This window comes from Moschus berezovskii, chromosome 7 (assembly GCF_049115385.1).
Source record: "Moschus berezovskii isolate FMDL1 chromosome 7, NW_MosBer_1.0, whole genome shotgun sequence".
In the NCBI taxonomy this organism is placed as follows: domain Eukaryota; kingdom Metazoa; phylum Chordata; class Mammalia; order Artiodactyla; family Moschidae; genus Moschus; species Moschus berezovskii.
Window position 1 is genome coordinate 107,240,231 of NC_142466.1, and position 14,111 is coordinate 107,254,341.

Below are 14,111 nucleotides of genomic sequence, written 5' to 3' on the forward strand. Positions count from 1 at the left end.
CTTTAGGAGCAAATACTCAGCGAACATCTTATTTATATTAAACCTGTAGTTGAGTTAAGCATGAACTCTTCAATGCACACAAATATTACACTGAGAATACCACAGGGCTGGTGGCAGGCTGCAGCCACTCTTGTGCCCAGAGCATCAAGCACAGAGTCTGGCTCACATGGGCATGCAATTCATTCATTTAAAAAATACTTATGGAAGGACTTCCTTGGTCGTCCAGTAGCTAAGACTTTGCGGTCCCAAAGCAGGGGGCCTGGGTTCCATTCCTGGTCGGGGAACTAGATCCCACATGCTGCAAGGAAAGATCTAAAGTGTCACAGCTAAGACCCAACACAGCCAAATACATAAATACTAAAAAATAAAAATATGGTGACCCTGCTATCTGCTAGACATTGTCTGGGTGCTTAGGTTGAACCAAACAGACAAAATCCCTGCCTTACACAGTGCAGTGCTAGTCAGAGATGAGGTATATGAAACATACATATGCACCAGGTGGAAGGAGATGTTATGGAGGAACTTCCCCAGTCACCCTGTCTACAATAGCAGTCCTGCTTCCACCCAACCCTCTCACTTTACATCTCCCGATCCTGCTTTTCCCCTGGTGGCTCAATCGCTAAAGAACCTGCCTCCAATGCAGGAGACACAGGTTTGATCCCTGGGTTGGGAAGATTCCCCTGGAGAAGGAAATGGCCACCCACTCCAGTATTCTTCTCTGGGAAACCCCATGGACAGAGGAGCCTGGAGGGCCACAGTCCATGGGTCCCAAGAGTTAGACGCGACTAAGCGACTAAACCACCACCACCACCACCCTGCTTTAGTTTTCTTCAAAGCCTTTAATTCTGGCGTTTGCTGTTCTTACTTGCTATAAATAAAAATGTTACTTGTTACTTCATGCCTTTCCTACTACAATGCAAACTCCACAAGAAGAGAGACTTTCCCCAACTGCTGTATCTCCAGAACTTGCTCAGCGTCTGGCACACACTAGGTACTTTCAAAATTGCTGAATAAACGAATGAACGGGTGTATCTGACTTAAAGAGACACAGTCCTGTTTTCCCACCCAGCAACGACCCACCCCCCTCTGGGCTCCGGGCTTCACACCTGTCTTTCCCTCCATTCATTTCCTCGGGCCACTTGGGCGCCTTCACGGGTGGCGGGCTCTCTGTATGCTCATCTCCCACCTCCCTCATGGTGCCCAGCACACTTCATTACACGAAGAAAGTAATGAGGATCTGCTATACTGGCTGTTAAGAAGTACTTCACTTTTATCTAGCATTCCTCCAAATGTGTTCTTAGGCTTGCAGTAATTTTCGAGAGCTACTGAAATGCCTCAACAAAGGCTGCTCACGTTCACAGCGGGGCAATGGCTGTGTCCACTGTCCTTGACTCAGGCAATACTGCACAGAGTTCCCGACCATCTGGAAGCCTGGGTCACAGAACAGACTGATTTTGGAGCCTGGCTTTACGTCTCTTGATGCAGTTCGCAGATGAGGTACTGATCCTTCTAAAGATGGGCAATCTGGGGGCAAAGAACACTGGTTCAGAGCTTGTCAGAAACACACAGGCAACATCACCAGGTTAAGGGTTTCAAATCATATACTGTACCGGCATTTGAGAACCACTCTATTGATACTAAAACAAGATAACATGTAACCGGATCTCTGGCATGCAAAGTTTCTAGAAAAAAACTATTGGAGTCAACAAACAACTTTTCCTCTTTCAGCAGAAGTCTGCAGAATATTTTTAAGGAAAATGCCATTTTTGAATGAAAGTGAAAGAGGAGAGTGAAAAGGTTGGCTCGAAGCTCAACATTCAGAAAACAAAGATCATGGCATCTGGTCCCATCACTTCATGGGAAATAGATGGAAAAACAGTGGAAACAGTGTCAGACTTTATTTTTTTGGGCTCCAAAATCACTGCAGATGCTGATTGCAGCCAGGAAATTAAAAGATGCTTACTCCTTGGAAGGAAAGTTATGACCAACCTAGATAGTATATTAAAAAGCAGAGACATTACTTTGCCAACAAAGGTCCGTCTGGTCAAGGCTATGGTTTTTCCCGTGGTCATGTATGGATGTGAGAGTTGGACTGTGAAGAAGGCTGATTGCCGACGAATTGATGCTTTTGAACTGGGGTGTTGGAGAAGACTCTTGAGAGTCCCTTGGACTGCAAGGAGATCCAACCAGTCCAATCTAAAGGAGATCAATCCTGGCTGTTCATTGAAAGGACTGATGCTAAAGCTGAAACTGCAATACTTTGGCCACCTCATGTGACGAGTTGACTCACTGGAAAAGACTCTGATGCTGGGAAAGGTTGAGGGCGGGAGGAGAAGGGGACAACCGAGAATGAGATGGCTGGATGGCTCAACGACTCTGTGGATGTGAGTTTGAGTGAACTCCGGGAGTTGGTGATGGACAGGGAGGCCTGGCGTGTTGTGATTCATGGGGTCGCGGAAAGTCAGACACGACTGAGCGACTGAACTGAACTGAACTGAATAGTATTTCAGAATTAATAAAATGTTCTTATGAGTTAACAAAACCCATGAATTCTCGGATAGCTTCAGAAACTTCTTTAAATATTATATATTGAATTTTAGGAGGCAGCTGGGACCATTCAGAGTTTGACCACTCAGTATGTATATTATTGCATCTATTTCTTCTCCCTCTGTGCTACCTGCATGTGGATGATGGCTAGGAATTACAGAGCCAAGAGAGTACCCCATCTCAAACTGGGGTACAGGACTTCGATGGGCATTTAAAAAAAAATTAGCCATATCCCTCTGCTCATCCTATTTTCCTTATTTTACCTTTGTTCAAGTTTCCTGTACAATTATTTTGTACTGTGTTATACAGAAGGTATGTAAGTATTAAAAAATAATAGACCCTTTAGGTAAGGTAGGTTAAACATGAATTATTAGGTAAACAGTAGACTGACTAGCACACACTATTTGACCAGTAGAGAATCAAATGTCTCCTTTTGCTAGAAAATCCTAGAGTAATCAAGAGACAGCAGAGTCTAAAGAAGGAAGCTAACCCGAACAGAATATGCTCTTCGGATTGATCTTCACTCTCCCCACAATTCCCGACAGGAAATCAGGCCAGGCTAGCACGTTTCCTTTACTGAGTTCCTCTGGGCATGAGGTGGCCAGCGATTTCACCTGAAAGTTTACAAATCCATCTTTTAGACAAACCTCACTTATTTCTGGAAAACAGAATTACTATATCTTAATCTGGTCCTGCTGAAAACATTCACATACTTGTGAGCGGTGGGGGGGCGGGAAGCAGAGTTTTGGATGTAGGGTGTGATTTCAGGGGCAAAGGAAAGTTCTCTTCCTTTTCTCTCTCTCCCCTCCACCTCCACCATTCCTTTTACCAAATATTTCATAGTCACTGGAAATTCTGAAATTCTACATATAGAATTTCTTGTCTAAAACTTTGCAGTTTGTTAAGGGGCGCTTCCTCTTTGACCTCCTATCTCTGACCTGGAGGTGAGAAAGCTGAGGTTCAGGCAAGTTCTGCCACAATAACAGTAAGAGTAAACATCTATCAAGCACTTTTGCTGTTGTTTAGTCACTAAGTTGTATCCAACTCTTTGCAACCCCATGGACTGCAGCCTGCCAGGCTCCTCTGTCCATGGGATTTCCCAGGCAAGAATACTGGAGTTGGTTGCCATTTCCTTTTCTTGGGGATCTTTATGACTCAGGGATCGAACCCACGGCTCCTGCATTGGCAGGTGGGTTCTTTACCACTGAGCTACCGGGGAAGCCTGTCAAGCCCTTACTATGTGCCAAACAATACCTCAATCCTATATGCAGGATTTTGTTCCATTCTGCCAAAACTCCACTATGCAGTTCTATTTGTTTATCTTTAATAGATTTGAAAACTGAAGCATAGAGAGATGGGGTAACATGTTCAAAATCATCACAGTGAGTTCATGGTGAGATTGGAACTTGAACCCAGGCCATTGGACTGTAGGCTGGCTTTAACCACTAGCCCATCTGTTACTCTGTATGTGTGATCTTGTGCCAGCCCTAAATTTCTGCTTCCTGAGTCAGAGGGATTGGAAACATTCTTCTCTATGATTCTTTCTAGTTCTGAAATCACAAGATTTTATGAAACAGCCATGTCCAATAAAATTATAAAACATCACCAAGACACCGTAAATAACCTCTGGCTAGCTTAGTCTACTACCATAGCATCAAATGATACTGATGGAAAATTCTGAAAACTCAGCGGGGGCATAGACGCAGTAGCATTAGGCTGCGCACGTTTGTACTCAGTTTGTACCTGTGCAAGTCATTACTGTCATACACTGAAAATGGAATTGACCTGCTGTGGAGACAGGACATAGTCCCAGAGGTTGAGCTGGCTTATGGAGCCCACAAAGGACTCAGCGGGGTTGAATCCCTCTCCCTTTTCGTCTTGTTCTTGCCCAATAACCAATGCACCACCACCTAGGAAAGGAAAGAAAAAAAGGAAGAAGAGTGGCCCGGCTGTTATTTCTAAAATACTAAATTAATGAAGGCACAGCCTATACAAATGTATCAGGGGAAATTATTGAGAAGCTAAATTACCTGCATTCACTGCATGATTTATCAGTAAAGTGAGTTCGACATTTTATATAGCAACTGAAAAATCAGTCAGAGAGGATTTGGAACACAAGATTGGATTTATAAACATTCAACTATAAAACTACATATATACATATATATGCATATAATATTTTATGTCAACAACGTGGCTAAGTCCTATTTTGCCTCTTTTGCTCTAGGAAATTACCCTCCGTGACAGATTACCAGTGGCTGCTCTTCATCGTCGTCTTCTTTAGCCTAGAATGCTTAAAGTTCTATTACCAGTTCCAAGGAACATTCATCCCAGGGGCTGCTTAATGACCCAGTCCGATGGAAACTCTTCAGTACTCACCTCTGGGGACTCCTCTGTATCACTTGTTTCGTGGAAGCATTTCATTCTGCTAAACTGCCCCTCCCGGCACTCTGGAAGGCCTGCACCCCTCGGGAGCCACCCTGCCCCTTTCTCCACTCTGCTCGTGGCCGCAAGGTTGACACCCCTGGGCTACACCACCTGGTTTCTTCAGTCCTCCGGCCCCGAGGTAAGACAGTGGGATGAGAGACAAGTTTAACCTCTTGGATACCTTCCGCCCAGGCAACAGATGGAAGGGGCTGCTTTCCCCTCTGGGATCATCGCTCCCGCTGGGTGATTTCTCCCCGTCACTACAGTTCACCTACATTCTGGTGACAACTGCCACTCTCTGTCACTTCCGTACATCTCTTGTGACTTTCCATCGCTACTAGTCATGGGGTATTTTACTACCACATTTTGGTTCTCTTAACCTTGCCCAGGACAGCCTGCTGTCATTTCAATTGTGTTCTGACTCTCTGTGACCCTATGAACCACAGCCTGCCAGGCTCCTCCGTCCATAGGATTCTCCAGGCAAGAATACTGGAGTGGGCTGCCGTTTCCTACTCCAAGGGATCTTCCCAACCCAGGGATCGAAACCGCGCCTCTCACGTCTACCTGCATTGGCAGGCGGGTTCTTTACCACTGCCTGGGGAGCCCACATCTTTGAAAACAGTCCTTTCACGAAATTCTCCAGTTATCCTTCTTGTCTGTGTCACTTGTTTCCTGCCAGGAGCCCTCTTGACTGCAGTTGGTTTCCTTGACAGCATCCTCCCCTGGTTCTCCTTGAACCTTTCTACTCATCCTCAATCTCCCTCTCCACCTGCCTCTTAGAGTCCGAGGCACCCAGGATTCTACCTGGCTTCCTCTCTTCTTCCTTCAGTTATTCTCCCACGTGATCTCCTGCCAGTTCATGTCTGTAGAGCCCTCATTCATCATTTCCCAATCTATATCTTTCTCTTAAAAAGTTCATAATTAAAAATGGGTACATACACTCATTTTAAAAATGGAAGAACATTTTTAAAAATTAAGTATAAGGAATTCTTCCTATTTAACAATTCTGTGTATTTCTTTCTAGATTATATATTTTTTTAAATTATTTTTTTAGTATGTGTGTATGAGAGAGATTTTAAAACACACAGCATAGGATCCTACTACACATGATGTTGGAAGTTTGCTTTTCTTGCACATATTTTCATTTCATGAGTTTTAATAGTTACTTTATCATGTGAATGCACAACAATCCATAATTTTCTTAATTAACTAAGTTAACAACTATTTCTTAATGGTTACTGGAGTTGTTTCCAGGCTTGGTACCAAGGTAATGCTGAGCTAAATATATAGATACATAGATATTTGTTCAGATCACTGATTCGTTCTGATTAATTCCTGGTAGAGAATTGTTGGTTCCATGCAAAGAGTTTCTCTAAGGCTGTTGATGAATGTTTCTAAATAGCTTCCAGAAAGTCTAGATCAATTTTTACACCCCCCAGGACTCTATAGGAACATTCATCATGCTGAATTCTTGACAAACACAACCTATTACTAAAAGACAATTCTGTCATTTTGATATAAAAATGGTATCAAATTATGTTTTTAGCTGTATACATTCGTGGGATGTAAATTCATACTCAATATGTCTAAAACCAAATACAGAATCTTCCCCTACCCCTAGCTGTTGCTCTAATAATGGTCTTTTCCCAAGAATTTCTATCTCACCTAACACAGTCTTCAATAAATCTGGTCACCCAAACCATAGTCAGTCATTCACTGGGGTCTGTCAAATGGAGTTCTGCAATAGTTACGGACTGTAATTCATTCTTATTGCTGTGGTCAGAGAACCATCCCTGTGGGTAGCTACTAATATAGTTCCAATTCTTTTAAGATAGAAACTTTTTTTTTTACCATAAATGAAATAAATGCTCATTATAAAAATATCAGAAAACGACCAAGAAGAAATATAAAAGCCACCTGCAATCTCACCACCCAGAGAAGGGAGCGTTAAAAACAACACTTTAAACACAAAAAGAAGCCAGCCCTTCACAGGATAACACGACTTCCTGCAGAAACACTTTTAATGTTTCCTTATTTACTACAGGGAGCCTCCAGCTGTTCCTCCTCACATGACATACGTCACAGAAGAACCTAGATAGAGCAGGCTTACTGCCAGGTACAATGCTGAGAACCCTGGAACACTTAATACTTTTGCATTCCTTCAAAACTCAACTCTCTAAATATTTGCTTAAAAGTGTTTTTAGAAGAGAGCTTGAGTTCTATGAGAAAAAGGGCATAAAAGATAGATAACTATTAGCAGTGCTCTAGCTTGTATTCTGAATCTACTTGTTTAGTGTGTATACTGATCACAAACCAAACCTATAAAACATAACAAAACACCAGCAATTAATCTCCTTCTTGGAAGACAATTTAGTAATCACGCACAGTCAGCTCAGCATGCATTGTAGTCTTATTTTAGATTCCAAAGGCATTTCTTATACAGTCACACAGTTCACCTAGGAAAAGCTTCTAATAATTCACAGTCTGGACAATCAGGAGGTGGTTAGTGGGAGAGATAACTTAGCAAACTTGATGTTCATCAAAGCACCACCGCCTCTAGCATCAAACGGAATTCTGTTCTGCTTGCTAAGACGTACCAGGGATGGGTGATCCAATAGAGAGGCCCATGCCACCGTCGGATAACTTCCCATCGATGTAGACTTTCCAGGCTCCACCAGTACTCGTCCAAGTGATGGCAATGTGATGCCAATTACCGTCATTCACAGAGGGACAGTCTGTTATTTTTTCCTTGCCATTTACATAAAGAACCCAGCTGCACAAAGATTCAAAGGGATACAATCATCAGTCATATGTTGTAATCCCTTATGTGGGGCATGTTACTATCTTTCTTCCTTTTTTGTGGGTAAAGCACTTTGGGTATATAATCATTGCCTCTTTTTCTCCATTTGAGCCATGTTTCATAGAAGCAGATTTGATTACTAACTACCTTTTATTGTACTGCAGCTCACTGAAAACTGGTTTGTGTTTCTTAAACACTGAGGGGTAGGGAAAATGCCTTAGGACAAGCTGAAACAAACTGGCCCAATTTGAGATAATTCACCAACTGTCTATTCTGGAGAGAATAAATCAAGAATGGAAGGAATGGGAGTTTTGCAAATGTCAGTCTGGTTTCTTTTCTCTGGGATGTAAGTTCCTACAACTTGGAACAGACTTCAGAGATGCCCCAGGAAGTCAGTCCTCTCTCTCTATTGCCAGAACAGTCACTTGGCAGATGAAGTATGTTGATGCAAGGGAAAGAATAATTGGAACTAAACAGAGGTGACCAGCCGCAAAAGGGTTCCAACAACCATGTCACTTAGAGAAATGTCCAAGTTAAGAAGCAGCGGAAAGTGGAGTATCTTCAAAAGCAAATGGAGAAAAAGAAAAGATTAGGGGAAACTGATAAAGAAGAAGTCATGGCGTAACTGTATCTGCATCTTCTAAACCCCTATTCAAAGATGTTTATGAAAAGATATTTCTAAAACACGAATTGTTTCCCCACTGTTTTTCCTCCCCAAACTCAAACAGGCAACAGATTTTCTCTTTCTATACAATCTGTCTCAGGGGAGGATTTTGAAATTTCTTACATTTTGTTTCTGAATGTTCAAGTGTGCTAAGAAGGACAGGGTTTGAGGACGGGAAGATTTTCCCCAGAACAGGGAGGATCTCATGGCCTGAGGCAAGGAACGAGAGCTCAAGGTGCTGTCCTTGAGGCTGGCAACCTGTTCAGAGCAAAGGGCCACACGTTCGGGTGGGCCTGGGAGGGAAAGGCCATGTGGTGTGCCACAGAATCTCTCTGAATCAAAAGGCATAAACTCTCAGTCTTGCCAAGGACTCCACACATGGCAAACAGCGGAGTTCTGAAACGACCACAGAGGCAGAGGTAGTGGACAGCTCAGTGATCGGCAGGGTGGACAGATAACCAGTGATCAACGTCCCACTTGAGCCTATGGCTCTTCAGCAAAACTCTGTGGGTTTTAGATGATCCATGAGTATCTAAGACAGGAGAAGCAGTCACTAGTGAAAGAAATCTGAGAAACAGCTGAAGCTGACTTTCCTATCAGCTTAGAGGGATGGGGCCCCAAACTGCAACTAATTGATCCAAAAAGACATTAAAAAATGTCATCTTGCACCCTGGAGATTTCAAATGGATTCTTATTCAATACAAGGGTCTTCCAAGTACCAACAGTGCCACGGAAATTCTTTGACCTTTAGTCACTCTGATATAAACATAAAGGAGCACTGGTCTGAACAGTTGGTTTGATAGTTCTGCCACTCCCATGGTATGAGATTTGGGAGATAAAGTATTTAGCTTCTCATTCATTTTACCTGTTAAGGGGCATCAGTTTCTCAAGTCCTTGTGAAGCTCAAATGAAATAATACATAAGAAAATATCTGGGCTTCCCTGGTGGCTCAGATGGTAATATTTAGCAAATAGCAAAATGGACACGACTGAGCGACTGAACTGAACTGAACTGAATACATGATAAGGTACTAGCAACTGAAACGCTGCCTTCGTGTAGGACCTGTCCAGATGCTCTGTTTGACTACTGTCACCCTGTTGTCCTGTTGGAACACTTGACCCTCCTACTGCTCCATCCCCACCCATGTCAGTTCTAATCTGGTGCCAGGATAAGTCCTAACATGGCCTTCCTGATGTCTCTGCTTACCCGTTATAATCGGTTAGGAGGAAGGTATTGTCACTGCCATTCTCCAGGGCATAGGAGATCGGCGTCCCATAATTAATGTCGTCAGACGATTTCATCCAGAACGTGCAGGTCACAGCATGGAGGGACGGAAGCACACCATCCAGCATGACGTAACCATAAATGCCAGAAACTTCAAAATCCAGGTTAAAGCCTGCAGACTGTTCTGCAACAAATAAGAAAAGTATGACAAGACATACAGATGGCCAAGAGACGCATGCAAAGATGCTCAATACCACTAATTATTCAGTTCAGTTCAGTTCAGTCACTCAGTCGTGTCCGACTCTCCGCGACCCCATGAATCACAGCACGCCAGGCCTCCCTGTCCATCACCAACTCCTGGAGTACACTCAAACTCATGTCCACAGAGTCGGTGATGCCATCCAGCCATCTCATTCTCCGTCGTCCCCTTCTCCTCCCGCCCCCCAACCTTTCCCAGCATCAGAGTCTTTTTCAGTGAGTCAACTTGTCGCATGAGGTGGCCAAAGTATTGCAGTTTCAGCTTTAGCATCAGTCCTTCCAATGAACACCCAGGATCGATCTCCCTTAGAATGGACTGGTTGGATCTCCTTGCGGAAATGTAAATCAAAACTACCAAGAGGAATCACCTCACATGGTCAGGACAGTCATCACTAAAATGTCTACAAATAATAAATGCTGGAGAGGGTGTGGAGAAAAGGGAATCCTCCTCTACGGTTGGGAAGGCAAACAGGTGTAGCGACTGTGGACAACAGTATGGAGGTTTCCTCAAAAAGCAGAAAACAGAACTACCACATAACCCAGCAATTGGACTGGCATATATCTGAATAAAACTCTAATTCTAAAAGACACTGTACTTCAGTGTTCACAGTGGCGTGCACACACAAGCACACAAATGGAATACTGCTGCTGCTGCTGCTGCTAAGTTGCTTCAGTCGTGTCCGACTCTGTGCGACCCCATAGACAGCAGCCAACTAGGCTCCTCTGTCCCTGGGATTCTCCAGGCAAGAATACTGGAGTGGGTTGCCATTTCCTTCTCAGTCATAAAAAGAATGCAGTGAAGTGAAGTGAAGTCACTCAGTCATGTCCGACTCTTTGCGACCCCAGGGACTGAGGCTCCTCCATCCATGGGATTCTCCAGGCAAGAATACTGGAGTGGGTTGCCATTTCCTTCTCCAGGGGATCTTCCCGACCCAGGGATCGAACCCGGGTCTCCCGCATTGGAGGCAGACGCTTTACCCTCTGAGCTACCGGGGCAGACTAGTAATGAATGAAATAATGCCATTTGCAGCACCATGGATGGACCTAGAGATTATCACACTAAATGAAGTAAGTCATATGGAAAAAGACAAATATCATGATATCACTTATCTGCGGAATCTAAAAAAAATGACACAGATGAACTTGTTTACAAAACAGAAACAGGCTAACAGACATAGGAAACAAGCTTAGAGTTACCAAACAGGGTAAAGGGATAAATTAGGAGTTTGGGATTAGAAGATACAAACTACTGTGCATATGAACAAGTTTAGCACAGGGAGCTGTACTCAATATCTTGCAATATAGTGTAGGGAAAAGAATATGAAAAAGAATATACATACATGCATAAATAAACATATATAACTGAACCACTCTGTGTATACCAGAAACTGACAAAACATTGTAAATCAACTACACTTTAATAAAAAGAAAATATCATGGCACTTGTGAAGCATTTTTCATAAGGTAGTAGCAAGTACGCAATACTATCATCAAAGAAGCTTATTTCGGTAAATATGATAATCTGAGAAGCAATTTCAAAATTAAATATATATTGCTTATGAAATAAATAACATAGTACTTCTTTAGTATTCTGTATGTCTTTTATTAGTAGTATTTCTATTGAGATATAACTGATTTACAATATTAAATAAGTTTGAGGTGTAAACACAGTGACTCACAATTTTAAAGGTCATATTCCATTTATAGCTATTATAAAATACTGACTGTCTTTCCTATGCTTATCCCTGTAGCCTATTTATTTTATTCATGGTAATCTGTGCCTCTTCTATCCCTATACCCATCCTACCCACCCATCTTCCCCCTTCCACCAGTACCCACTAGTCTGTTCTCTGTATCTGTGAGTCTGTTTCCTTTTTCTTCAACAAACTGTTTTAAATAAAACCAACAGTGAATATCCAAGACAGGAAGAGCACTCAGCAGTGAAAGGAAGCTTCGAAACAGAATAGCTGGAAGGAGAGGTGGGGCTGATGGGAATAACTCAAGAGAGTGGAGTAACTGACATTGCAGGAGAGAAGGTGGGCGGGGTCCACTGCGAGGGCAACAGTCCATTCCTGCTCAGGGCCCTGGTTCTTACCCATTTCAGGAGCCCCAATCCTGCACATGCCACTCAACAGAACAAAAGTCCTATAGCTAGAAGACTCCTATGCTCTGAGAAAGCAGTTTAGCATTAATTCTCAAACATATCCATGGACTCTGACCTGCTAAATCAAGTGACTTATCCAAGTGTCCTTTCTAAACATGCAGAATGTGAAGAGTTCTGCTAAATTCGACTTTCTCCATTTCACCCTTACATGTCTAAGCTCAACCTCCTCCTCTGTGCTACTGGAGATAGCGTGACCCAGTTTATTGGGTGGCTGTGAAGACTAAATAAGTACAAAACGCTTCACATAGTTTTTGGTATACAGACTGTGCTTGGTTCAGGTAAACACTGACATTGCCATTGTATCACTATACTTGGTATCATTCTTAACAACATTAAGCTCACGTATACCTGTTTCACACCTGCTGCCTGAAAATCCTGGCTGACATTTACAGCTGTATGAGTTTAATTCATCCACACAGGTGGCCTGATTTTTACAGGGGTTAGACTGACATTCATTGATGTTCAACTCACAGTGTGCCCCTGTGAAGCCTGCGGCACACTGGCACCTGAAAGAATATGAAACGTTGCAACAATTAGAGTCATTGCAGAAAGGCATTAGCAGCGGTCTCCCACTAATGACAGCATTGGCTCAAAAGACTGGGAAGTTTAGTACTAATATGAGCTCTCTTGTATGTGGAATCTAAATACACACATGTGTATACACACCCTCCCACACCCACACCCACTCCCCCACCCACAGCCTACAAAACAGAGTGGTGGTTGCCAGAGGCATGGGGTGGGAAAAATGGGTGAATTGTTTTTTCTTTTTCTTTTTTTCAGTTTAACTGAATTTTTTACAAATTCTGAAATGCTCAAATACATCTTCCACATTAAAACGGTGCTTTAACTATTACTTTTTAAAGTTCATTCAAATAAATCTATTTAAGACAACATATACTTGAAATGTTGCAGTGGTAAAAAGAGAGTAGAGATTAGTTCTGGTCAAGGTGAAGTATTATTCACACACTGGCGATTTCTCTCACCACGAAGTGCTAGGAAAAATATAAGTTCACATACTGTTCTAAACACTTACCTAGGCCATGCCAAGTTGCTTTAGCTGTGTTTGACTCTTTGAAACCCCATGGACTCTAGCCTGCCAGACTCCTCTGCCCATGGGATTCTCCAGGCAAGAATAACTGAAGTGGGTTGCCATGCCCTCCTCCAAGGGATCCTCATAACCTAGGGACTGAACTCGAGTCTCTTATGGTCTTCCGGCGTTGGCAGGTGGGGTCTTTACCACTAACACTATCTGGGAATCTCCACATACATTAATTCAATCCTTATAATGATGAAGAATATTATTATTCCCAGTTTGCGATGAGTAAATTGTGGCTCAGAGAGGTTAATTTGCCCAAGTCCTCTTGATACTAAGTGGTGGTGAAGGATTTCGATCTCAATCAAGATGCCATACAGTCTCTGGAGAATGCAAGAAGCCATTTAAACTCCTCCAAATGGAAAATACATCTGATGATGTCAAATACTGACAAGAGTGTCATGAACCATGTGGCAATGTCAAAGAAAGTAGAGGGTTTGCATTTTCAGAGCGCTGTATGTCCACTTCTAGTATGAATTCTAGGAGATGACTGCCCAGGTGTTCAAGGACACATTTAACGAATGTTCACAACAACATCATTCTGCATGTTCATGATGCTGCTGCTGCTGCTAAGTCACTTCAGTCGTGTCCGACTCTGTGTGACCCCATAGACGGAAGCCCACCAGGCTCCCCCGTCCCTGGGATTCTCCAGGCAAGAACACTGGAGTGGGTTGCCATTTCCTTCTCCAATGTGTGAAAGTGGAAAGTGAAAAGTGATAGTGAAGTTGCTCAGTCGTGTCCGACCCTTAGCGACTCCACGGACTGCAGCCTACCAGGCTCCTCCATCCATGGGATTTTCTAGGCAATGTTCATGATGAAGTGAATGGGAAAATAAACTGTGGTATAATTATCCAATAGAATACTAAATGGCAGTTGAAATGAGCAAACTAGAGGCAAATTATCAACCTTGATAATACAGTGTCAAAAGGAAAAA

At 42.9% G+C, this 14,111-nt stretch overlaps 1 protein-coding gene across 1 annotated transcript in view; it reads right to left on the reverse strand.

Annotated features, from left to right (window-relative positions):
• Positions 1-14,111, reverse strand: part of SVEP1 (sushi, von Willebrand factor type A, EGF and pentraxin domain containing 1) — a 204,172-nt gene that overhangs the window by 53,863 nt on the left and 136,198 nt on the right. The window contains exons 25-30 of the mRNA XM_055427567.2: positions 12,433-12,590; positions 9,645-9,846; positions 7,572-7,747; positions 4,333-4,457; positions 3,038-3,161; positions 1,354-1,524 (exon numbers count right to left, since the gene is read on the reverse strand). Of these exons, the coding sequence (XP_055283542.2) occupies positions 1,354-1,524; positions 3,038-3,161; positions 4,333-4,457; positions 7,572-7,747; positions 9,645-9,846; positions 12,433-12,590 (956 nt within the window). The remainder of the gene's footprint in view (positions 1-1,353; positions 1,525-3,037; positions 3,162-4,332; positions 4,458-7,571; positions 7,748-9,644; positions 9,847-12,432; positions 12,591-14,111) is intronic.